Source organism: Macaca thibetana, chromosome 3 (assembly GCF_024542745.1).
Source record: "Macaca thibetana thibetana isolate TM-01 chromosome 3, ASM2454274v1, whole genome shotgun sequence".
Lineage (NCBI taxonomy): Eukaryota > Metazoa > Chordata > Mammalia > Primates > Cercopithecidae > Macaca > Macaca thibetana.
The window spans coordinates 94,263,536-94,290,500 of record NC_065580.1 but is presented as its reverse complement, the minus strand read 5'-3'; the positions used below and the strand labels follow the sequence as shown (position 1 = coordinate 94,290,500).

The following is a 26,965-nucleotide window of genomic DNA, read 5'->3' as shown; positions in this document are numbered from 1 at the left end:
CTAACATCACAATTACAAGAGCTACAGAAGCTACAGCAAACAAATTCAAAAGCTAGCAGAAGACAAGAAATAACTAAAATCAGGGCAGAACTGCAGGAGATAAGAGACATGAAAAACCCTTCAAAAAAATCAATGAATCCAGGAGCTGGTTTTTTGAAAAGATCAACAAAACTGATAGACCACTAGCCAGACTAATAAAGAAGAAAAGAAGGAAGAATCAAATAGACACAATAAAAAATGATAAAGGGGATATCACCATTGATCCCACAGAAATCCAAGCTACCATCAGAGAATACAATAAACACCTCTATGCAAATAAACTAGAAAATCTAGAAGAAATGGAAAAATTCCTGGACACATACACCCTCCCAAGACTAAACCAGGAAGAATTCGAATCCCCAAATAGACCAATAACAAGTTCTGAAATTGAGGCAGTAATTAATAGCCTACCAACCAAAAAAACCCCAGGACCAGACGGATACACAGCCAAATTCTACCAGAGGTACAAAGAGGAGCTAGTACCATTCCTTCTGAAACTATTCCAAACAACAGAAAAAGAGAGACTCCTCCCTAACTCATTTTATGAGGCCAGCATCATCCTGGTACCAAAACCTGGCAAAGACACAACAAAAAAAGGAAATTTCAGGCCAATATCCCTGATGAACATTCATGCAAAAATCCTCAATAAAATACTGGCAAACTGAATTCAGCATCACATCAAAAAGTTTATGCACCGCAATCAAGTTGGCTTCATCCCTGGGATGCAAGACTGGTTCAACGTATGCAAATCAGTAAACATAACTCCTCACATAAACATAAACAATGACAAAAACCATGATTATCTCAATACATGCAGAAAAAGACTTCAATAAAATTCAACACCGCTTCATGCTAAAAATTCTCAATTAACTAGGTATTGATGGAATGCATCTCAAAATATTAAGAGCCATTTATGACAAACCCACAGCCAATATCATACTAAATGGGAAAAGCTGGAAGTATCCCTTTGAAAACTGTCACCAAGACAAGGATGCCCACTCTCACCACTCCTATTTAACCTAGTATTGGAAGTTCTAGACAGGGCAATCAGGCAAGACAAAGAAATAAAAGGTATTCACATGGGAAGACAGGAAGTCAAATTGTCTCTGTTTGCAGATGACAGGATTGTATATTAAGAAAACCCCATCGTCTCAGCCCAAAAACGTCTTGAACTGATAAGCAACTTCAGTAAAGTCTCAGGTTACAAAATCAGTGTGCAAAAATCACAAGCATTCCTATACACCAATAATAGAGAGCCAAATCATGGGTGAACTCCCATTCACAATTGCTACAAAGAAAATAAAATACCTAGGAATACAGCTAACAAGGGATGTAAAGGACCTCTTCAAGGAGAACTACAAACTACTGTTGAAGGAGGATACAAACAAGGAGGATACAAGAGAGAATACAAACAAATGGAAAAAAATTCCATGCTCATGGATAGGAAAAATCAGTATCATGAAAAGGGCCATACTGCCCAAAGTAATTTAGAGATTCAGTACTATCCCCATCAAGCCACCACTGACTTTCTGTACAGAATTTTTTTTAAAAACTACTTTAAATTTCATATGGAACTGGTGTGCCGTTTGCTAAGACTGTTAGAAAAGCACAGTACTGGGGCAGGAGTGTCCCGTTTTTTCAAATACTGTCTGTCACACCTTCCCTTGGCTAGCAAAGGGAAATCCCCTGACTCCTTGTGCTTCCTGGGTGAGGTGATGCCCACCCTGCTTTGGCTTGCCCTCCATGGGCTGCACTCACTATCCAACCAGTCCCAATGAGATGAACCAGGTACCTCGAACCGGGGGGAGCCTACAGCAGCTCAGCAAGGCCTCTACCTCTGTAGACTGCACATCTGGGGACAGGGCATAGCTGAACAAAAGGCAGCAGAAATTTCTGCAGACTAAATGTCCCCATCTGACAGCTCTGAAGAGATCAGTGGTTCTCCCAGCATGGTGTTTGAGCTTGGAGAATGGACAGACTGCCTCCTCAAGTGGGTCCCTGACCCCATGTGGCCTAACTGAGAGACACATCCCAGTAGGGGCTGACTGACACCTCATACAGGTGGGTGCCCCTCTGGGAGAAAGCTTCCAGAGGAAGGATCAGGCAGCAGTATTTACTGTTCTGCAATATTTGGTGTTCTACAGCCTCTGCTGGCAACACAGGCAAACAGGGTCTGGAGTGGACCTCCAGCAAACTCCAACAGACCTGCAGCTGAGGAATCTGTTAGAAGGAAAACTAACAAACAGAAAGGAATAGCATTAACAGCAACAAAAAGGACATCCATGCCAAAACCCCATATGTAGGTCACCAACATCAAAGACCAAAGGTAGATAAAACCACAAAGATGGGGAGAAACAAGAGCAGAAAAGTGGAAAATTTTTTTTTTTTTTTTTTGGAGATGGAGTCTCACCTCTGTCACCCAGGCTGCCATGGCACAATCTCAAATCACTGCTAGCTCCGCCACCTCGGTTCACACCATTCTCCTACCTCAGCCTCTTGAGTAGCTGGGACTGCAGGCACCTGCCACCACGCCGGACTAATTTTTTGTATTTTTAGTAGAGATGGGGTTTCACCATGTTAGCTAGGATGGTCTCGATATCCTGACCTCGCGATCTGCCCATCTTGGCCTCCCAAAGTGCTGAGATTACAGGCATGAGCCACCACGCCCAGCCAAAAGCTGAAAATTCTAAAAACCAGAGCTCTTCTCCTCCAAAGGATCGCAGCTCCTCACCAGCAACAGAACAAAGCTGAACAGAAAATGACTTTGACAAGCTGACAGAAATAGGCTTCAGAAGATTGGTAATAAAAAATTTCTCCGAGCTAAAGGAGGATGTTCGAACCCACCATAACGAAGCGAAAATAGACAAATGGCTAAGTAGAATGAATAGTGAAGAGAAGACCTTAAATGACCTGATGGAGCTGAAAAGCATGGCACGAGAACCAACAAATATCAATAAGTGATGCATGCAGAAGCTTCAATAGCTGATTAGATCAAGTGGAAGAAAGGATATCAGTGATTGAAGATCAAATTAATAAAATAAAGTGAGAAGAAAAGTTTAGAGAAAAAAGAGTAAAAAAATAAACAAAGCCTCCAAGAAATACGGGACTACGCAAAAAGACCAATTCTACAGTTTGATTGGTGTACCAGAAAGTGATGGGGAGAATGGAACCAAGTTGGAAAACACTCTTCAGGATATTATCCAGTAGAACTTCCCCAACCTAGCAAGGCAGGTCAACATTCAAATTCAGAAAATAAAGAGAACACCACAAACAAAGATACTCCTTGAGAAGAGCAACCACAAGACACATAACTGTCAGACTCTCCAAGGTTGAAATGAAGGAAAAAATGTCAGGTTACCCACAAAGGAAAGCCCATCAGACTAACAGTGGCTCTCTTGGCAGAAACTCCGCAAGTCAGAAGACAGTTGGGGCCAATATTCAACATTCTTAAAGAAAATAATTTTCAACCCAGAATTTTATATCCAGCCAAAGTAAGCTTCACAAGCAAATGAGAAATAAAATCCTTTACAGACAAGCAAATGCTGAGAGATTCTATCACAATCAGACCTGCCTTACAGGAGCTCCTGAAGGAAGCTCTAAACATGTAAAGGAACAATCAGTGCCAGCCACTGCAAAACCATGCAACCATGCCAAATTGTAAAGACCATCGATGCTACGAAGAAACTGAATCAACTAAAAGGCAAAATAACCAGCTAAAATCATAATGACAGGATCAAGTTCACACATAACAATATTAACCTTAAATGTACATGGGCTAAATTCCCAATTAAAAGACACAGACTGGCAAACTGGATAAAAATTCAAGACCCATCAGTGTGCTGTATTCAGGAGACCTATATCACATGCAGAGATGCACAAAGGCTCAAAATAAAGGGATGGAGGAAGATTTACCAAGCAAATGGAAAGTAAAAACAAGCAGAGGTTGCAATACTAGTATCTGATAAAACAGACTTTAAACCAACAAATATCAAAATAATAATAATAATAAAGAAGGGCATTACATAATGGTAAAGGGATCAATTCAACAAGAAGAGCTAACTATCCTAAGTATCTATGCACCCAATACAGGAGCACCAAGATTCATTAAGCAAGTCCTTAGAGACCTACAAAGAGACTTAGATTCCCACTCAGTAATAATGGGAGACTATAATACCCCACTGTCAATATTAGACAGATCACTGAGACAGAATGTTAACAAGGATATCCAGGAATAGAACTCAGCTCTGCACCAAGCAGACCTAATAGACATCTGCAGAACTCTCCACCTCAAATCAACAGAATATACATTCTCCTCAGCACCACATCACACTTATTCCAAAATTGACCACATAGTTCAAAGTAAAATACTCCTCGGCAAATGTAAAAGAACAGAAATCACAACAAACTGTCTCTCAGAACACAGTGCAATCAAATTAGAACTCAGGATTAAGAAACTCACTCAAAACGGCACAACCACATGTAAACTGAACAACCTGCTCCTAAATGACTACTGGGTACATAACGAAATAAAGGCAGAAATAAAGATGTTCTCAGAAACCAATGAGAACAAAGACATAACGTACCAGAATCTCTGGGACACATTTAAAGCACTGTGTAGAGGGAAATTTATAGCACTAAATGCCCACAAGAGAAAGCAGGAAAGATCTAAAATCGACACCCTAACATCACAATTAAAAGAACTAGAGAAGCAAGAGCAAACAAATTCAAAAGCTAACAGAGGGTAAGAAATAACTAAGATCAGAGCAGAACTGAAGGACACAGAGACACAAAAAAAAAACCCTTCAAAAAATCAATGAATCCAGTAGTTGGTTTTTTGAAAAGATCAACAAAATTATAGACCGCTAGCAAGACTAATAAAGAAGAAAAGAGAGAAGAATAGACACAAAAAAAAGATAAAGGGGATATCACCACTGATGCCGCAGGAACACAAACTACCATCAGATAATACTATAAACAACTCTATGCAAACAAACTAGAAAATCTAGAAGAAAAGAAAAATTCCTGGACAAATACACCCTCCTAAGACTAAACCAGGAAGAAGTTGAATCTCTAAATAGACCAATAACAGACTCTGAAATTGAGACAATAATTAATAGCCTACTAGTCAAAAAAAGTCCAGGACCAGACAGATTCACAGCCAAATTCTACCAGAGGTACAGAGAGGAGCTGGTACCATTCCTTCTGACACTATTCCAATCAATAGAAAAAGACGGAATCCTCCCTAACTCATTTTATGAAGCCAGCATCATCCTGATAACAAAGCCTGGCAGAGACACAACAAAAAAAGAGGATTTTAGACCAATATCCCTGATGAAATTGATACAAAAATCCTCAATAAAATACTGGCAAACCGCATCCAGCAGCATGTCAAACAGCGTATCCACCACGATCAAGTCAGTTTCATCCCTGAGATACAAGGCTGGTTCAACATACGCAAATCAATAAACATAATCCATCACATAAACAGAATAAACGACAAAAACCACATGATTATATCAACAGATGCAGAAAAAGCCTTCGACAAAATTCGACAGCACTTCATCATGCTAAAAACTCTCAAGAAACTAGGTATTGATGGAATGTATCTCAAAATAATAAGAGCTATGTATGACAAACCCACAGCCAATATCATACTGAATGGGCAAAAACTGGAAGCACTCCTTTTGAAAACTGGCACAAGACAGGGATGCCCTCTCTCACCACTCCTACTCAACATAGTGTTGGAGGTTGTGGCCAGGGGAATCAGGCAAGAGAAAGAAATAAAGGGTATTCAATCAGAAAAAGAGGAAGTCAAATTGTCCCTGTTTGCAGATGACATGATTGTGTATTTAGAAAACCCCATTGTCTCAGGCCAAAATCTCCTTCAGCTGATAAGCAACTTCAGCAGAGTCTCAGGATACAAAATCAATGTGGAAAAATCACAAACATTCCTATACACCAATAATAGACAAACAGAGAGCAAATCATGAGGGAACTCTCATTCACAATTGCTACAAAGAGAATAAAATACCTAGGAATCCAACTTACAAGGGATGCGAAGGACCTCTTCAAGGAGAACTGCAAACCACTGCTCAACAAAATAAAAGAGGACACAAACAAATGGAAGAACATTCCATGCTCATGGAGAGGAAGAATCAATATCGTGAAAATGGCCATAATGCCCAAGGTAATTTATAGATTCAATGCCATCCCCATCAAGCTACCAATGACTTTCTTCACAGAATAGGAAAAAAATACTTTAAAGTTCATATGGAACCAAAAAAGAGACAGCATCGCCAAGACAATCCTAAGCCAAAAGAACAAAGCTGGAGGCTAATATCCAGAATCCACCAAGAACTCAAACAAATTTAGAAGAAAAAAACAACCCCACCAAAAAGTGGGCAAAGGATACGAACCGACATTCCTCAAAAGAAGACATTTATGCAGCCAATAGACACATGAAAAAATGTTCATCACTGGTCATCAGAGATATGCAAATCAAAAACCACAATGAAATATGATCTCATACCAGCTAGAATTAGGCAAGAGAAAGAAATCAAGGGTATTCAGTTAGGAAAAGAAGAAGTCAAATTGTCCCTGTTTGCAGATGACATGATTGTATATTTAGAAAACCCCATTGTCTCAGCCCAAAATCTCCTTAAGCTGATAAGCAACTTCAGCAAAGTCTCAGGATACAAAATTAATGTGCAAAAATCACAAGCATTCTTATACACCAGTAACAGACAAACAGAGAGCCAAAATCAGGAATGAACTTCCATTCACAATTGCTTCAAAGAGAATAAAATACCTAGGAATCCAACTTACAAGGGATGTAAAGGACCTCTTCAAGGAGAACTACAAACCACTGCTCAGTGAAATAAAAGAGGACACAAACAAATGGAAGAACATACCATGCTCATGGATAGGAAGAATCAATATCGTGAAAATGGCCATACTGCCCAAGGTAATTTATAGATTCAATGCCATCCCCATCAAGCTACCAATGAGTTTCTTCACAGAATTGGAAAAAACTGCTTTAAAGTTCATATGGAACCAAAAAAGAGCCCGCATCTCCAAGACAATCCTAAGTCAAAAGAACAAAGCTGGAGGCATCACGCTACCTGACTTCAAACTATACTACAAGGCTACAGTAACCAAAACAGCATGGTACTGGTACCAAAACAGAGATATAGACCAATGGAACAGAACAGAGTCCTCAGAAATAATACCACACATCTACAGCCATCTGATCTTTGACAAACCTGAGAGAAACAAGAAATGGGGAAAGGATTCCCTATTTAATAAATGGTGCTGGGAAAATTGGCTAGCCATAAGTAGAAAGCTGAAACTGGATCCTTTCCTTACTCCTTATACGAAAATTAATTCAAGATGGATTAGAGACTTAAATGTTAGACCTAATACCATAAAAATCCTAGAGGAAAACCTAGGTAGTACCATTCAGGACATAGGCATGGGCAAAGACTTCATGTCTAAAACACCAAAAGCAACAGCAGCAAAAGCCAAAATTGACAAATGGGATCTAATTAAACTAAAGAGCTTCTGCACAGCAAAAGAAACTACCATCAGAGTGAACAGGCAACCTACAGAATGGGAGAAAATGTTTGCAATCTACTCATCTGACAAAGGGCTAATATCCAGAACCTACAAACAACTCAAACAAATTTACAAGAAAAAAACAAACAACCCCATCAAAAAGTGGGCAAAGGATATGAACAGACATTTCTCAAAAGAAGACATTCATACAGCCAACAGACACGTGAAAAAATGCTCATCATCACTCGCCATCAGAGAAATGCAAATCAAAACCACAATGAGATACCATCTCACACCAGTTAGAATGGCCATCATTAAAAAGTCAGGAAACAACAGGTGCTGGAGAGGATGCGGAGAAATAGGAACGCTTTTACACTGTTGGTGGGATTGTAAACTAGTTCAACCATTATGGAAAACAGTATGGCGATTCCTCAAGGATCTAGAACTAGATGTACCATATGACCCAGCCATCCCCTTACTGGGTATATACCCAAAGGATTATAAATTATGCTGCTATAAAGACACATGCACATGTATGTTTATTGCAGCACTATTCACAATAGCAAAGACTTGGAATCAACCCAAATGTCCATCAGTGACAGATTGGATTAAGTAAATGTGGCACATATACACCATGGAATACTATGCAGCCATCAAAAAGGATGAGTTTGTGTCCTTTGTAGGGACATGGATGCAGCTGGAAACCATCATTCTTAGCAAACTATCACAAGAACAGAAAACCAAACACCGCATGTTTTCACTCATAGGTGGGAACTGAACAATGAGATCACTTGGACTCAGGAAGGGGAACATCACACACTGGGGCCTATCATGGGGAGGGGGTAGGGGGGAGGGATTGCATTGGGAGTTATACCTGATGTAAATGATGAGTTGATGGGTGCAGCACAGCAACATGGCACAAGTATACATATGTAACAAACCTGCACGTTATGCACATGTACCCTACAACTTAAAGTATAATAATAATAAGTAAATTTAAAAAAAAAAAAAAAGTCAGGAAACAACAGATGCTGGAGAGGATGTAGAGAAATAGGAACGCTTTTACACTGTTGGTGGGTGTGTAAACTAGTTCAACCATTGTGGAAGACAGTGTGGCAATCCCTCAAGGCCCCAGAACTAGAAATACCATTTGATCCAGCCATCCCATTACTGGATATATACCCAAAGGATTATAAATCATGCTACAGTAAAGACACATGCACACATATGTTTATTAGAGCACTATTCACAATAGCAAAGACTTGTAACCAACCCAAATGTCCTTCAATAATAGACAGAATTAAGAAAATGTGGCACATATACACCATGGAATACTAAGCAGCCATAAAAAAGGATGAGTTCACGTCCTTTGCAGGGACATGGATGAAGCTGGAAACCATCATTCTGAGCAAACTATCACAAGGACAGAAAACCAAACACTGCATGTTCTCACTCATAGGTGGGAATTGAACAATGAGAACACTTGGACACAGGGCGGGGAACACCATACCCTGAGGCCTGCTGTGGGGTGGGGGGCAGGGAGAGGGATAGCATTAGGAGGAATACCTAATGTAAATGATGAGTAAATGGGTACAGCACACCAACATGGCACATGTATACCTATGTTACAAACCTGCATGTTGTGGGCATGTACCCTAGAACTTACAAGTATAACAATGAAGAGAAAAAAAAAAAAGAACAACATAGGCAACATACAAACACACACACACATACACAAAAGTCAGGAAACACAGATGCTGGAGACAATGTGGAGAAACAGGAACACTTTTACACTGTTGGTGGGAGTGTAAATTAGTTCAACTACTGTGGAAGACAGTGTGGCAGTTCCTCAAGGATCTAGAACCAGAAATACCATTCGACCTGACAATACCATTACTAGGTATATACCCAAAGGATTATAAATCATTCTACTATAAAGACACATGCACACGTATGTTTATTGCAGCACTGTTCACAATAGCAAAGACTTGGAACCAACCCAAATGCCCATCAATGATAGACTGGATAAAGAAAATGTGGCACATATACACCATGGAATATTATGCAGCTATAAAAAAGGATGAGTTAATGTCCTTTGCAGGCACAAGTATGAAGCTGGAAACCATCAGTCTCAGCAAACTAACAAAGGAACAAAAAACCAACCACCACATGTTCTCACTCATAACTTGAGGTGAACAATGAGAACACATGGACACAGGGAGGGGAACATCACACACCAGGCCTGTCAAGGGGTGGGGGTCTAGGGGAGGGATAGCATTAGGAGAAATACCTAATGTAGGTGATGGGTTGGTGGGTGCAGCAAACCACCATGGCACATGTATACCTATCTAACAAACCTGCACATTCTGCACATGTATCCCAGAATTTCAAGTATAATAAAAGTCAGATTTCTCCAAAAGTTGAAAACTCAGACCAAAAAAAAAAACTTCCCCAAAGCCCAGAATAGAATAAAACTAGAAAGCTCCTCGATTATGATATTAGTTCTAGAATAGTCCCCACTCCACTCCCAATTCAGTGCTCAGAAGTAGAAGACAGATAATTCAAATTGGATTAAAGGCATAACACAGATCCTTGTTGTACATAAATCAAATACTCAAGGGAACACAAAGTATTACCATCTTATTCACAAAGTTTCAAGCCTAAAGGAAGAAGTTAGTCCAGATTAGGGCATCCTAATCCTTCCAGTTCTATTATCATATAAAAACAACTTAAAATACTTGCAAGAAATATTACATCTATCCATAAAAAGGGAGTTAACAAAAGATACCACGATCTTAAAAATACTTTATGACAAAACGCTACCTTTGAGGGAGTACCCTGTCACCTGCATGTAGCAAGTTGGTATTACAATAAACATTCTAACAGTCCAAGCCAAAAGAGCTTTTAAAATTACTCTAAAACGTTCGTTACTAAAAACCAAGGCAACCTAGGAAAATGTTTTTAAAGAATATTTAATGATATAGGACAATTTTTACACTATTACTATAATCTCAATTTTATTTATATACACAGAAAACAAGATAAAGTATATAAAACTGTGAATGTAATGGCTCTCTTAAAGAGTGTATTTATGCATTATTTTTATGAAGCAGAGACCAAGTAAAATGAGATGCACATGAAGATCAGTAAGAATCAACTGTTTCCTTACCTCTTCCAAGTTATTCTTTTCAACCAATTTCCATCTCAGTCGAGCTTTTAAGCTTTTCAATGTCTTCTTAATGGACAGCAAGTGATCTACACTGGGACTCTTATTTAAATATTCAATAAGCTGCTTTTTAAACTAAGTAAACAAAAGTTATGTATTTTCAAACACATAAGAAAAATATTGAACAGTGATCATTTATTATTTATATGTTAAGATTCAACTAGTATTTACTGAGTTCAGGTTGAGATACTAAGAAAATCTTTATTTTTCAACAAGATAATTCAATAGATTTCCTTTTATCCATGTTTCTATTTAGAAGAATATCAGTTCCAGCACTCAAAGTAGCAAAGACAAAAGTAGTATTTCAAACTGAGACATACAATAAAACACACATTGTTAGTATGGATGAAAAAGGAATTTCTAGTGAGGATGTAAACTGAAATCATCTTTCCCAAAAGTGGTTTGAAAATATGTACCAAGTTTTAATAATGTCCATTCCTTTTAACTCAGTAATTATAGAATTTAGAAATCTGAGAAATAAAAACAAAATTATGCACAAACATATGTACAGTGTTATTTATGGTAGAAAAAATTGGAAGTAACCTTAATGTCCAACACACATGAAAGGTTAATGGTTAATGTTGCTGTACATCTACATAGGGATGAGGATTTTCTCACTCAAGATGACAGTATAGAAAAATCATTAATCATACAGAAAAATGTTCATAATATACCATTACATGAAGAAAGTATGTTTGAAATAACTTACAAAACAATGCGATGCATATATATATATGCTCACAAACATATAGATGCACATCCAGTAACTACTCTAAAATTATCTCTTAGGCTAAGGGAATTATAAGCAATGTTTTATTTCTTATCTTTCTGTATATAGCAAATTATCTACAGTAGATGTGTATAGACAAAAAGAAAATGATGTTAATGGTTGTGGTTCTCATAGACATAAGAAAATAAAAGATTTAAAATAATTTTAAAATTTGATATATTTATATCATCAAAAATCACCATTTCCAGTTGATAGTGAATTCTAGTAATAATAGATAATTTACTGACACTGAGTATTAACAAGAGAAAAATTTAAGTGTTAAAAAGTTCAAAGCATCAATTTATAAGATCAATAAGAGAAAGCATAATCAAACCTCAATACTGTCCTTGTACTTAGCTTGTACTGTGGCAATGAGCCTTTCCTCTGAACGAATCTTTTGCAGTACTTGACTATATGTATTTAAAATTATCTCCTTGTCTGCATCACCTTGATCCTAAAGGAAATCACACACATAGAATTATACACAAAGGAATATCCAAAAGAGCTAAAGTCTCCAATAACAATAGATAAACTTCAAAATTATGCCTTTAACGGATTTCTGTAATGATTTCAAAACAGTTCTTAAACATGAATGTTTTCCTAAACAGAAGAAAGACAGATATCAAAGATGTTCATATGGAGGCCAGGCAACATAGTGAGACCCAGTCCCTAAAAAATATTTTTTTAATTAACTGAGCACAGTGGTATTCACCTGTAGTCCTAGCTACAAGGGAGGCTGAGGCAGGGAGATTGAGGAGTTCACGGCTGCAGTGAGCTAGGATCACATCAATGCACTCCAGCCTGGGCGACAGAGCAAGACACTGTCTCTCTAAAAAAAGCAAAGCCATTCATATGGGAAACTTTACCCCTATTACACCATTATTCCCAAAGCTGTGTGGAGTAAGGGCATTAATGGAAATCAGGGATACTAATATGCTAAATATAAGAACTATAAACAACATATAGACCTTCAACACCTTACTTTTAGAAATCGCCTGTTAACAACTACCTCTAAAACCAACTCTGACAAAACTATCTAAATCAGGACTATTTAACAATATAAAACTTCTTAATGTATTTTTAATGCCAATATGAATAAAATTATAAAAAGTAAAAAAAAAGAAAAAACAAGAAAATGAGAAGCCTAACCACTGAAACACTGGAAAGCAGCCTGAATAACTGGGAAAGAGTCCCAGTGAGCAATAAATAAAATTACAAAACACCCTTTGGAGTAGCTACACTAATTTTTACCTTGACACAGTAACAAAGAATATACACAATGGTGAAAGAAAGAGGATGACGAATCCATCTTGTGTGTCAACTTTCAGATCTCTCTCAGATTTTAAGTTTTCACAAACTCTAAAGAGTCTCTTCTTATAGTCATTGGGTATGACAGATTCAAGAATCAAATGATTTAGACAGATTGTTCACTCAAATTAAGAGCGGTTTTCTTAGAATTAAACAGATTTTTTATGTGAAATGTCCTATTAAAACAAAAACGTCACCTAAGAATAAAACTTTGCATTGTGTTTGGATTAGAACTTGACATGGTTACTCTTTCAAACAAGCCTATTAGAAGAAAGCTAAGATCAGTCTTAATACCTTCTAACTAGCAAGAAAAACTCTCTTATTGGTTAATACTTTCTAACCATGAAAGGAAACCACACTGCTTCAAAGGCGACAATAATAAAGAATATCGATACTCACAACCAGAGCTATCTCCAGCTCTTTGCAGACACTCGACTCAGTCTTCTCTAGGATTTCATCAATATTATCAACTGCGTCTTCAGAAATCAGTGGTTCTTCCATAGATAGGTCAAAAACCTCATTTGCAAAAATAAACACATGAAACATCTCATCTAATTCAATCAGCATGCATTATGCCTTAATACCTGAAGCAGAGTATTAAGCTATACCCTGGACAATGTAAAAGAAATAAGAATGCATAAAAAAAAGTGCCTACCCTCATAAAATTTATGCACTGAAAGGAAAAAGGTACATATGCATAGCAAACCGTAAGAAAATAAATGGTTAAGAGAGGGAAGAGGACAATCCTCAGGAAAAGTTGAGAAAAAGGAGGAACAAGACTGATACGATTTTTTTGAGGCTAATAAAAGGAGCAATCTGACTAAAAGCTAATAAAGAACCTTGACTGGTAAGGTGGCAAGTTTAAATCTGATACATAGTAGGTAGACGATGTCAGCTCTTGAACAAAGTATGTGATTTTTAAAATATATATTCCCTGGTTTATGCTACAAACACAACAGGGCAGGAGCTTTTATTACCTTTAAGGTTCTTTGGAACCATGCTACCAGACGCTGCAGAGAAGCGTCTGTTTCGCTTCTAACATTGGTGAACTCCTCTCTTTTATCACACTTCCAGTCATAAAATTTTTTAAGTATTTCATCAGAATTTGCTCCTTCTTTGGCTTCTCCATACACTGCTTCTAAAGAGACTGACAAATCCTGCAGAGAGATACACTTCTGTTTATTAAAGTTTATTAACTCATTCAGGATTCAAGCACTGTGTTAGGATCTAAGGCGCAGAAAAGCAGTATGCTGAATCCCCATTCTTGAGAATTTCATAAATACAACTTAGAATCATCAGACAGAGATGAAAACAAAAACCTACCTAGAAGGTGGTTTATTTGGACCATAACAGTAAAGTTTATTAAGTGAATTAGTTACAAATAGAAAGCTTTATATCCTTACAGTTTTTAATTAAGTATAAATTACCCTATTTTCCTAACTTTTTTGTATAAATTTATTGGGTAAAAGAGTAATTTTGTTACATGGATATATTGTGTAGTGGTAGAGTCTGGGCTTTAGTGTATCTATCATCCAAATGTACACTGAACCAATTAACTTCTCAACATCCACCACCCTCTACCCCTATCACCCTTCTGAGTCTCTCTTGTCTATCATAAGAATCACTACTGTTTGTCCTGCCATGAAAGTTTCTAAGACCTATTGCTAAAAAAAAAAATAAACTACATGCCAAAATATACAAATAATTCTAATTAAGTAAAGACATTAAACATATATATGGACAATCATGCATCATTTAGCGACACAAATATCTTCTAAGAAATGCAACGTGAGGCAATTTCATCATTATGCAAACATCATGGAGTGTATTGATGCAAACCTAGATGATACAGTTTACGATACAACCAAACTACATTCTATAGCCTACTGCTCCTAGATACAGCCTGTTACTGTACTGAATAATGTAAGCAACTGTAACAACAATTGCCTATCTAAACATAGAAAAGGTACAGTAAAAATAAGTACTATAATTTTATGGCACCACCACCATATATGCAGTCCATCATTGACCAAACCATGCAGCACTTGACTGCACTTAAAGGTATTTTCTAAATGAATTGGCCTGGCTGCGTTTGTTGGGGCAGGTGGGCAAAAAAAAAAACTAATAATAATTAAATAAAAGCAAAAAAACAAATAAATAACAATAATAAATACATTTTTTTAATGTAATAAAGAATTGGAGGGGGGGCGCCCAAGATGGCCTAATACAAACAGCTCCAGCCTCCAGCTCCCAGAGTGAGCGAAACAGAAGACGGGTGATTTCTGCATTTTCAACTGAGGTACCAAGTTCATCTCACTGGGGCATGTCGGACAGTCGGTGCTGGTCAGTGGGTGCAGCCCAATCAGCAAGAGCTGAAGCAGGGCAAGGCACTGGCTCACCTGGGAAGCGCAAGAGGGAAGGGAATTCCTTTTCCTAGCCAAGGGAAACTCAGACACACAACACCTGGAAAATTGGGTAACTCCCACCCTAATACTGTGCTTTACCAAGGGTCTTAGAAAACGGCACACCAGGAGATTATATCCCACATCTGGCCAGGAGGGTCCCACGCCCACGGAGCCTCCCTCATTGCTAGCACAGCAGTCTGAGATCTAACTGCAAGGCAGCAGCGAGGCTGAGGGAGGGGCGCCCGCCATTGCTGAGGCTTAAGTAGGTAAACAAAGCCTCTGGGAAGCGCGAATTGGGTGGAGCCCACCACAGCTCAAGGAGGTCTGCTGGCCTCTGTAGACTCTACCTCTGGGGATAGGGCATAGCTAACTAAAAAGCACCAGAAACCTTGGCAGATGTAAATGTCCCTGTCTGACAGCTTTGAAGAGACCAGTGGTTCACCCAGCACGGAGGTTGAGATCTGAGAACGGACAGACTGCCTGCTCAAGTGGGTCCCTGACTCCTGTGTAGCCTAACTGGGAGACATCCCCCACTACATGCAGACTGACACCTCACACCTCACGCGGCTGGGTACGCCTCTGAGACAAAGCTTCCAGAGCAAGAACCAGACAGCAACACTTGCTGTTCAGCAATATTCTATCTTCTGCTCCACTGCTGATACCCAGGCAAACAGGGTCTGGAGTGGACCTCAAGCAAACTCCAACAGACCTGCAGCTGAGGGTCATGAGGGTTAAAATGAAAACTAACAAACAGAAAGGACACCCACACCAAAACCCCATCAGTACGTCACCATCATCAAAGACCAAAGGCAGATAAAATCACAAAGATGGGGAGAGCAATGCAGAAAAGCTGGAAATTCAAAAAATCAGAGCACATCTCCCCCTCCAAAGGAACTCAGCTCCTCACCAGCAATGGAACAAAGTTGAACAGAGAATGACTTTGACGAGTTGAGAGAAGAAGGCTTTAGTCGATCGAACTTCTTAGAGCTAAAGGAGGAACTACATACCCAGTGCAAAGAAACTAAAATCCTTGAAAAAAGAATGGAAGAATGGATAACTAGAATAATCAATGCAGAGAAGTCCATAAACGAACTCACAGAGATGAAAATCATGACAGGAGAACTATGTGACAAGTGCACAAGATTCAGTAACCGACTCAATCAACTGGAAGAAAGAGTATCAGTGATTGAAGATCAAATGAATGAAATCAAGTGAGAAGTTTAGAGAAAAAAGAGTGAAAAGAAACGAACAAAGCCTCCAAGAAATATGGGATTATGTGAAAAGACAAAATTTACATCTGATTGGTGTGCCTGAAAGTGATGGGGAAATTGAAACCAACTTGGAAAACGCTCTGCAGGATATTATCCAGGAGAACTTCCCCAGTGTAGCAAGGCAGGCCAACATTCAAATTCAGGAAATACAGAGAATGCCACAAAGATACTCCTCGAGAAGAGCAACTCCAAGACACATAATTGTCAGATTCACCAAGTTGAAATGAAGGAAAAAATGTTAAGGGCAGACACAGAAAGGTTGGGTTACCCACAAAGGAAAGCCCATCAGACTAACAGTAGATCTCTCGGAAGAAACTCTACAAGCCAGAAGACAGTGGGGGCCAACATTCAACATTTTTAAAGAAAAGAATTTTCAACCCAGAATTTCATATCCAGCCAAACTAAGTTTCATACGTGAGGGGAAATAAAATCCTTTATAGACAAGCAAATGCTTAGAGATTTTGTCATCACCAGGCCTGCCCTACAAGAGATCCTGAAGGAAGCACTAAACATGGAAAGGAACAACCGGTACCAGCCATTGCAAAAACATGTCAAAATGTAAAGTCCATTGATGCTAGGAAGAAACTCCATCAACTAACGAGCAAAATAACCAGCTAATATCAAAATGAGAGGATCAAGTTCACACATAACAATATTAACCTTAAATGTACATGGACTATATGGTCCAACTAAAAGACACAGACTGGAAAATTGGATAAAGAGTCAACATCCATCAGTCTGCTGTATTCAGGAGACCCATCTCACATGCAGAGACACATAGGCTCAAAATAAAGGGATGGAGGAAGATCTACCAAGCAAATGGAAAACAAAAAAAGGCAGGGGTTGCAATCCTAGTCTCTGATAAAACAGACTTTAAACCAACAAAGATCAAAAGAGACAAAGAACGTCATTACATAATGGTAAAGGGATCAATTCAACAAGAAGAGCTAACTATCCTAAGGATCTATGCACCCAATACAGGAGCACCCAGATTCATAAAGCAAGTCCTTAGAGACTTACAAAGAGACTTAGACTCCCATACAATAATAATGGGAGACTTTAACACCCCACTGTCAACATTAGACAGATCAACGAGACAAAAAGTTAACAAGGATATCCAGGAATTGAACTCAACTCTGCACCAAGCGGACCTAATAGACATCTACAGAACTCTCCACCCCAAATCAACAGAATATACATTCTTCTCAGCACCACACTGCACTTACTCCAAAATTGACCACATAAGTTGGAAGTAAAGCACTCCTCAGCAAATGTGAAAGAACAGAAATTATAACGAACTGTCTCTCAGACCACAGTGCAATCAAACTAGAACTCAGGATTAAGAAACTCAATCAAAACCCCTCAACTACATGGAAACTGAACAACCTGCTCCTGAATGACTACTGGGTACATAACAAAATGAAGGCAGAAATAAAGATGTTCTTTGAAACCAATGAGAACGAAGACACAATGTACCAGAATCTCGGGGACACATTTAAAGCACTGTGTAGAGGGAAATTTATAGCACTAAATGCCCACAAGAGAAAGCAGGAAAGATCTAAAATTGACACCCTAACATCACAATTAAAAGAACTAGAGAAACAAGAGCAAACACATTCAAAAGCTAGCAGAAGGCAAGAAATAACTAAGATCAGAGCAGAACTGAAGGAGATGGAGACACAAAAAACCTTCAAAAAATCAGTGAATCCAGGAGCTGGTTTTTTGAAAAGATCAACAAAATTGATAGACCACTAGCAAGACTAATAAAGAAGAAAAGAGAGAAGAATCAAATAGACGCAATAAAAAATGATAAAACGGATATCACCACCGACCCCACAGAAATACAAACTACCATCAGAGAATACTACAAACACCTCTACACAAATAAACTAGAAAACCTAGAATAAATGGATAAATTCCTGGACACATACACCCTCCTAAGACTAAACCAGGAAGAAGTTGAATCCCTGAATAGACCAATAGCAGGCTCTGAAATTGAGGAAATAATTAACAGCCTACGAACCAAAAAAAGGTCCAGGACCAGACGGATTCACAGCCGAACTTTACCAGAGGTACAAGGAGGCTCTGGTACCACTCATTCTGAAACTATTCCACTCAACAGAAAAAGAGGGAATCCTCCCTAATTCATTTTATGAGGCCAACATCATCCTGATACCAAAGCCTGACAGAGATACAACAAAAAAGAGAATTTTAGACCAATATCCCTGATGAACATCGATGCAAAAATCCTCAATAAAATACTGGCAAACTGAATTCAGCAGCACATCAAAAAGCTTATCCACCATGATCAAGTGGGCTTCATTCCTGTGATGCAAGGCTGGTTCAACATACGCAAATCAATAAAAGTAATACAGCATATAAACAGAACAAAAGACAAAAACCACATGATTATCTCAATAGATGCAGAAAAAGCCTTTGAAAAAATTCGACAGTCCTTCATGCTAAAAACTCTCAATAAATTCAGTATTGATGGAACGTATCTCAAAATAATAAGAGCTATTTATGACAAACCCACAGCCAATACCATACTGAATGGGCAAAAACTGGAAGCATTCCCTTTGAAAACTGGCACAAGACAGGGATGTCCTCTCTCACCACTCCTATTCAACATAGTGTTGGAAGTTCTGGCCAGGGGAATCAGGCAAGAGAAAGAAATAAAGGGTATTCAGTTAGGAAAAGAAGAAGTCAAATTGTCCCTGTTTGCAGATGACATGATTGTATATTTAGAAAACCCCATTGTCTCAGCCCAAAATCTCCTTAAGCTGATAAGTAACTTCAGCAAAGTCTCAGGATACAAAATCAATGTGCAAAAATCACAAGCATTCTTATACACCAGTAACAGACAAACAGAGAGCCAAATCATGAATGAACTCCCATTCACAACTGCTTCAAACAGAATAAAATACCTAGGAATCCAACTTACAAGGGATGTAAAGGACCTCTTCAAGAAAAACTACAAACCACTGCTCAGTGAAATAAAAGCAGACACAAACAAATGGAAAAACATACCATGCTCATGGAGAGGAAGAATCAATATCGTGAAAATGGCCATAATGCCCAAGGTAATTTATAGATTCAATGCCTCCCCATCAAGCTACAATGACTTTCTTCACAGAATTGGAAAAAAATACTTTAAAGTTCATATGGAACCAAAAAAAGAGACCACATTGCCAAGACAATCCTAAGCCAAAAGAACAAAGCTGGAGGCATCATCCTACCTGACTTTAAACTATACTACAAGACTACAGTAACCAAAACAGCATGCTACTGGTACCAAAAGAGAGATATAGACCAATGGAACAGAACAGAGCCCTCAGAAATAATACCACACATCTACAGCCATCTGATCTTGACAAATCTGACAAAAACAAGAAATGGGGAAAGGATTTCCTATTTAATAAATGGTGCTGGGAAAATTGGCTAGCCATAAGTAGAAAGCTGAAACTGGATCCTTTCCTTACCTCTTATACGAAAATTAATTCAAGATAGATTAGAGACTTAAATGTTAGACCTAAAACCATAAAAACCCTAGAAGAAAACCTAGGTAATACCATTCAGGACATAGGCATGGGCAAGGACTTCATGTCTAAAACACCAAAAGCAATGGCAACAAAAGTCAAAATTGACAAATGGGATCTAATTAAACTAAACAGCTTCTGCACAGCAAAAGAAACTACCATCAGAGTGCACAGGCAACCTACAGAATGGGAGAAAATGTTTGCAATCTACTCATCTGACAAAGGGCTAATATCCAGAACCTACAAAGAACTCAATCAAATTTACAAGAAAATAACAAACAACCCCATCAAAAAGTGGACAAAGGATATGAACAGACACTTCTCTAAAGAAGACATTTATACAGCCAACAGACACATGAAAAAATGCTCATCATCACTTGCCATCAGAGAAATGCAAATCAAAACCACAATGAGATACCATCTCACGCCAGTTAGAATGGCAATCATTAAAAAGTCAGGAAACTACAGGTGCTGGAGAGGATGTGGAGAAATAGGAACACTTTCACACTGTTGGTGGGACTGTAAACTAGTTCAACCATTGTGGAAAACAGTGTGGCGATTCCTCAAAGATCTAGAACTAGAAATACCATTTGACCCAGCCATCCCATTATTGGGTATGTACCCAAAGGAATATAAATCATGCTGCTATAAAGACACATGCACACGTATATTTATTGCGGCACTGTTCACAATAGCAAAGACTTGGAATCAACCCAAATGTCCATCAGTGACAGACTGGATTAAGAAAATGTGGCACATACATACCACAGAATACTAGGCAGCCACAAAAAAGGATGAGTTCGTGTCTTTTGTAGGGACATGGATGCAGCTGGAAACCATCATTCTCAACAAACTATCATAAGAACAGAAAACCAAACACCTCATGTTCTCACACATAGGTGGGAATTGAACAATGAGATCACTTGGACACAGGAAGGGGAACATCACACACCAGGGCCTATTGGGGGAAGAGGGGAGGGGGTGGGATAGCATTAGAAGATATACCTAATGTAAATGACAAGTTAATGGGTGCAGCACACCAACATGGCACATGTACACGTATGTAACTAATGGGTGCAGCACACCAACATGGCACATGTACACACATGTAACAAACCTGCACATTGTGCACATGTACCCTAGAACTTAAAGTATAATCAAAAAAGAAAAAAGAAAATAAAAAACACAGACCAAATAATTTTTTTTCCGTTTTTTTTGTTGTTGTTGTTGAGATGGAGAGTCTCCCTCTGTCACCAGGCTGGAGTGCAGTGTCATTATCTCGGCTCACTGCAACCTCTTTCTCCCAGGCTCAAGCGAATCTCCTGCCTCAGTCTCCCAAGTGGCTGGGACTACAGGTGCACACCACCACGCCCAGCTAATTTTTGTATTTTTAGTAGAGACAGGGTTTCACCATGTTGGCCAGGATGGTCTCCATCCCTTGACCTCGTGATCCACCCGCCTCAGCCTCCCAAAGTGTTGGTATTACAGGATTGAGCCACTGCGTCCGGGCCAGACCAAATAATTTTTAAAGTATTTTTTCATTTGCATGCTTATTTTTTTCTAGTTTCCTATAATGTCATATCTAGTACTGTTATAATCAGGCTGCCATAAAGAGATGAATTGCTCATGGGCACCTGGGAGTTCAGTGCTTTCTACATATAGGGTTGTCAGGCTTGCTCCAAATATCTGAAAGAATAACCTAGAACGTTGTTTTTGTTTTGCAAAGATATCATATAGGTGCAATCCTATATAGCATTTCACTAGAATGTGGTATTTATAAAGAAACACTCAAAAAGAATTCTAAGGTTTTTTTTATTGCTGATATGACAAAAAGTACAATAAACAAAACAAGAAAGAAAAAAAAAAAAAAGAATCGGAAAAGACAAGATAGGCACAGCCTGCTAGCTCTCTCCAGAAATCAAACCCTAGAAATTTTACAGAGATTTTTTAAAAAGCTTAAGAGATCTCAGAAGTTTTTAATCACAAAACTCTGAGAAATCTTAGGCAGAGGATGGTTGATGTTTAGCACTGAAATAATAAAGCCCCTACAAGTGAAAGAAGGACTGTGTCAGAGTATAGAATTACCTGTGGGAAAAGAAAACTTTCTTCATAGGCCCTTCTCTCTCCCTCACATCAGGAAGAAAAACAGCAGCACCATCAAGAGCCAACAGGTTTATGCAAGTACAGCACAAGAACACAGATGAGGCAAAAATTGATAACCAATATAGAAGAGCTGGCCAGCCCCTGACCACTCTCTTTCCTTCACTTCTCCCCTGAGTATCTGGCAGCATTTATATCTAAGGGTGGTAGTGCCTAGAAAGGAGCAGTAGCTGAGGTAGAGGGAATAGGGGTTTGCTGAGAAGTAAGACCACCCAGGAGAGAAGCAAAGAGGGAGTAGATAATCCCTGATTGCAACATGAGAAGCTCTAGACCCTTAAAAACAACCCCAATATATTCCCTAAACCTATCCGAAGTCTTGAAAGTTGTGGTTCAGGCTTTCACTCTTCCCTAAGCCCTTCATATAACTACACCACAGTGAGGAACTAAGGTAGCTTATAGTTCTAAGGGAATATGAGATCTTGAGGAGCAGTAAGAAGAGGATAAAATGGTGTGAACAAACAAGCACTCTGAAAAGAAGTATAAAAAAACTAAGCCACCTTATAAAAATGAAGCAAAATCAGTGTCAATGGCCCAGATAACAGTAAGAACTCAAAAATAAGCATAATAAATATTCTCAACAAAAGAAAGAATATTGGAAACACAAAGCCAAGTACTTACAAATAAAACCAACTGAAGATATTAAATATAAAAGAAATAATCTTTAACATACAAAACACAATGGATTGGCTAAATGGCAGAAGGGATACAGCTAGAGGATCAATTCATTAGCTACATGGTTAAGCCAAGGATCCCTCCAAAAAGACACCAACAAGATAAAAAGATTTTATTTATTTATTTAGTTTAACCCACCTCCTACATAAGATAAAAATATTTAAAACAATAGATTAGCCGTTAAAATATGTAGAGAACAGAAACAGAAGCTTAAATATCTATCTAACAGAAGTCTCAGAATAAGAGAAAAATTTAATGGGGGAGGGCAGTATCTTAAAAAATAATTATCAAATATTACCTACAATTAAAGAAATACATAAAACCTCAGACTGAACTGGCTCAGATTCAATCAAAACATAAACATATTCTGATGCAACTTAAGAACAAAGTCAAGAGAAAAATTTAAAACTTCCAGAAGGAAAAAAGATCACAGAAGAACAAAGATTAGACTGATATCAACAATTACGGAAATAAGAAGGCTGGGCACTTTGGCTCATGCCTGTAATCCCAGCACTTTGGGAGGCCAAGGCAAGTAGATCACTCAAGGTCAGAAGTTCGAAACCAGCCCGGCCAACATGGTGAAATCCTGTCTGTATTAAAAATACAAAATTAGCCATGCACAGTGGCACTTGCCTGTAGTACTAGCTATTTGGGAGGCTGAGGCATGAGAATTGCGTGAACCCAGGAGCCAGAGGTTGCAGTGAGCTGAGTTGGTACCACTGCACTCCAGCCTGGGTGAAAGAGCAAGATTCTGTCTCAAATAAATACAGAAATAAAATTATAGAAATGAGACAACAGATGATTATTGTCAAAAGTCTAAAGGAAACATGGCCTTTGAACTTGCTATTTTATAGTCAGCTAAACAACTATTTGTATTTGAGATTGAAATGAGATATCCTAAAACATCAAATAACTTGCAAAACCAAATACGCAAAGATTTCTTTGAAAGCACTCTTAGAGAAAATATTCCAATATACAGAGAAAGCCAAGAGATAAATGACTTATGAAATAAGAACAGAAAAATAATTCTAAAGTCTATTTAACTGAGCTATCACACACAATATCTATAACAGCCTGTGACTAAAGACAATTATGGTTGGTTCACTGGTTGGTTTGGGGAAGGAGGCAGAGAAAGAGAGGAAAGACACCAAAGGCAGATAAGAATGTTCTAAAGTATTAGAAGTGTGGCCGGGCATAGTGGCTCATGCTTGTAATCCCAACACTCTGGGAGGCTGAGGTGGGTGGATGACTTGAGGTCAGAAGTTCAAGACCAGCCTGGCCAACATGGTGAAACCCCATCTCTATTAAAAATACAAAAATTAGCCAGGCATAGTGGTACATGCCTGTAATCCTAGCTACTTATGAGGCTGAGGAAGGAGAATCACTTGAACCCAGGAGGCAGAGGTTGCAGTGAGCCAAGATTGTGCCACTGCACTCCAGCCTGGGCAACAGAGTGAGACTCCATCTCAAAAAAAAAAAAAAAAAGTATTAGAGGTGTAAGTTAGAAAAGGAGAGAAGAAGAAACCATGATAAACAGAAATAAGTTCTAATAAAACAGTAATTATAAATAAGTAAATTAAGTTACCAAAAAAAAGATATACATTGGGTGCTTTCAAAATTAAATCCATTAGTGTGTTATCAAGAGGGCATTTCAAAACGTGAATACAAAAGGTTAAAAATAAAGGGAGAGGCCAGGCACGGTGGCTCACACCTGTAATCTTAGCACTTTGGAGGCCAAGGTGGGTAGACTGTCTGAGCTCAGGAGTTCGACACCAACCTGGGCAACACTGTGAAACTCATCTCTACTAAAATACAAAAATTAGCCAGGCATGGTGGTGCGTGCCTGTAATCCCAACTACTTGGGAGGCTGAGGCAAGAGAATTGCTTGAACCCAGGAGGCAGAGGTTGCAGTGAGCCGAGATCAGCCACTGCACTCCAGCCTAGGTGACAGAGCAAGACTCCATCTCAACAAAAATAAAAATAAAATAGAAATAGAAAGAAAAAAAGAAAAGATGTTACAGTGTTAACCACAAAGAAAGGTGGGATAGGAACTTAAAAAGCAAATTAAAACATTTTTATTTTATTTTTTAAAATCTAAGTGAAAAAATAAGATTACATAGTAGCTAAAAAGAAAACATTATTTTTTTTTTGACTTTTAGTTTAGGTTTGGAGGTACATGTGAAGGTTTGTTACATAGGTAAACACGTGTCATGAGGGGATACACATTTTTAAATACATTACAATCATGAATACCTTAACGCCCAACAATGTGGCACTGAAATACTTTGAACGAGAACCAAAAGAACAACAGGGACAAATAGGGACAAACCTATCTACTTCAGATATATGTAACAAAAATATCTCAAAGACTGATATACTGAACCAACCAAAACCTAAGCAAGTTTTAGATATATCTAAAACTCTACACCAAGAAAACTGAGAATATAATTTCTTTTTGAACTTAAGAAGGCCATCACAAAAAATCAACCATGTATTGTATGCCACAAAAGAAGTCTAAATAAAATGCTGAGGAAATCAGAAATCATGAACTTTAATTTATTTGACCTTCATTATAGAAATATCTTTCTTGGATACTTGAAAAATATAAACTATTTCTCAGCAAAATAAAGAGAAGTTCAAAGAATATTTTGGTGACCTGAGGGAATACTAGAAGTGGAGACAAGCCAGATAAGGCAAAAAGTCTTCTAGCATCGAACTTTAGAAAAGAGGTTTAAAGATGATCTTAATTACAGACCCTTAACCTACATTTACTAACAGTGAGAAGAAATAAACCTTTACAGGTTAAAGTAGAAGTTGCATTGTGGAAAGGTAAATTCTTACTATATTACTGCCCTTTTATACGCAAGGCTTACTTCAACCTTCTGGAAGAACTTATACTATTTATGCAATTCCATTTAAGAAAATGTTTCAAACCAGGGCTCCAGTGGTTCTTAAGCCATGTGGAGCATCATCAAAACTACATCTTCATCCAGCAGGACAGAAAGAAACAATGCCCAGATGTCCCTGAATATCTTCTTCTCCAAATTTCTAGCAAGCTTATTCCCAGCAGTCCACAACAAGATCAATATTAGCTACTGGTCAGCTTAGACCTAGAGTAACTGACCAAAGCAGTAAAAATTCAAAGATACATAAAAGGTAAGAGGACTAGAAGAGAAAAGATTAAAGAGTTATTGTTTTCAAATGTTTTCATTTGAAATGAAAACATTTGGAAACACAGAAAGCACAGCCTATCAACAGACAAATGAGAACTAAAAGAGAGGTCAGCAGAGTCGCCAGCGAAACATCAGTATGTAAAAACCAACAGTGTTCCTCTATTCAATCAAAAATAGGAAATGAAAAGATAATATTCATAAAAGCAATCAAAAGCATAAATAAAAGTTAAATTAAGAAAAAAGCATGAGGACTTATAGAGAAAATTTTTAAACAATATTAAAGGACAAAATAAGTTCTGAATAAGTAGAGAGAAATATTATTATTAGGTGAAATGACTTAACATTGCCATGTTCATTCAACCCAAATTAAAGTCATTGCTGAGCTGGCAAGACAGGGATGAAGACAAGATTGCACCATATCATACAGCTACATGTACTACAGTACTCTAGCCTCTGATCACATCAGGGAGAAACTTCCCTGGTCATGGAGCCTAAAAACTCTATAGTTTAAGGATCAGAGTTGATCCCTTCTCCCCCTAACATGTGGTCCTACTACATTTTCGGCTAGAATGCAATGGACGACAGGGACCCACATACCTGCTACTGCTCCCGTCTCCATTAATTTCCCCAGTGAATACAGATGTAGCAGGCCTGGAGTCCCTAGCCATTTTACCTTGTTTGCAAGATAGATATACATATATACGTAGCCACAAAATATATTAATATAAACTTTTAATCCCATTAAAAAGAAATTAGAATTCAGAAAACAGGAAAAATGTTTGCAACCATCACAGAACAATCTAAAATCTAAGGTAAATGCTAATTTCACTTCTTAAATAAACTTGCAAT

General features: G+C 38.1%; 1 protein-coding gene across 10 annotated transcripts in view; it reads right to left on the bottom strand.

Moving 5' to 3' along the window:
- STK31 (serine/threonine kinase 31) overlaps positions 1–26,965 on the bottom strand; it is a 142,778-nt gene that overhangs the window by 49,242 nt on the left and 66,571 nt on the right. For all 10 annotated transcript variants that reach the window (XM_050783123.1, XM_050783122.1, XM_050783113.1 and 7 more), the window contains 4 exons: positions 13,874–14,053; positions 13,296–13,412; positions 11,923–12,042; positions 10,763–10,894 (listed from right to left, as the gene is read on the bottom strand). In XM_050783123.1, coding sequence (XP_050639080.1) covers positions 10,763–10,894; positions 11,923–12,042; positions 13,296–13,412; positions 13,874–14,053 — 549 coding nt within the window. The remainder of the gene's footprint in view (positions 1–10,762; positions 10,895–11,922; positions 12,043–13,295; positions 13,413–13,873; positions 14,054–26,965) is intronic.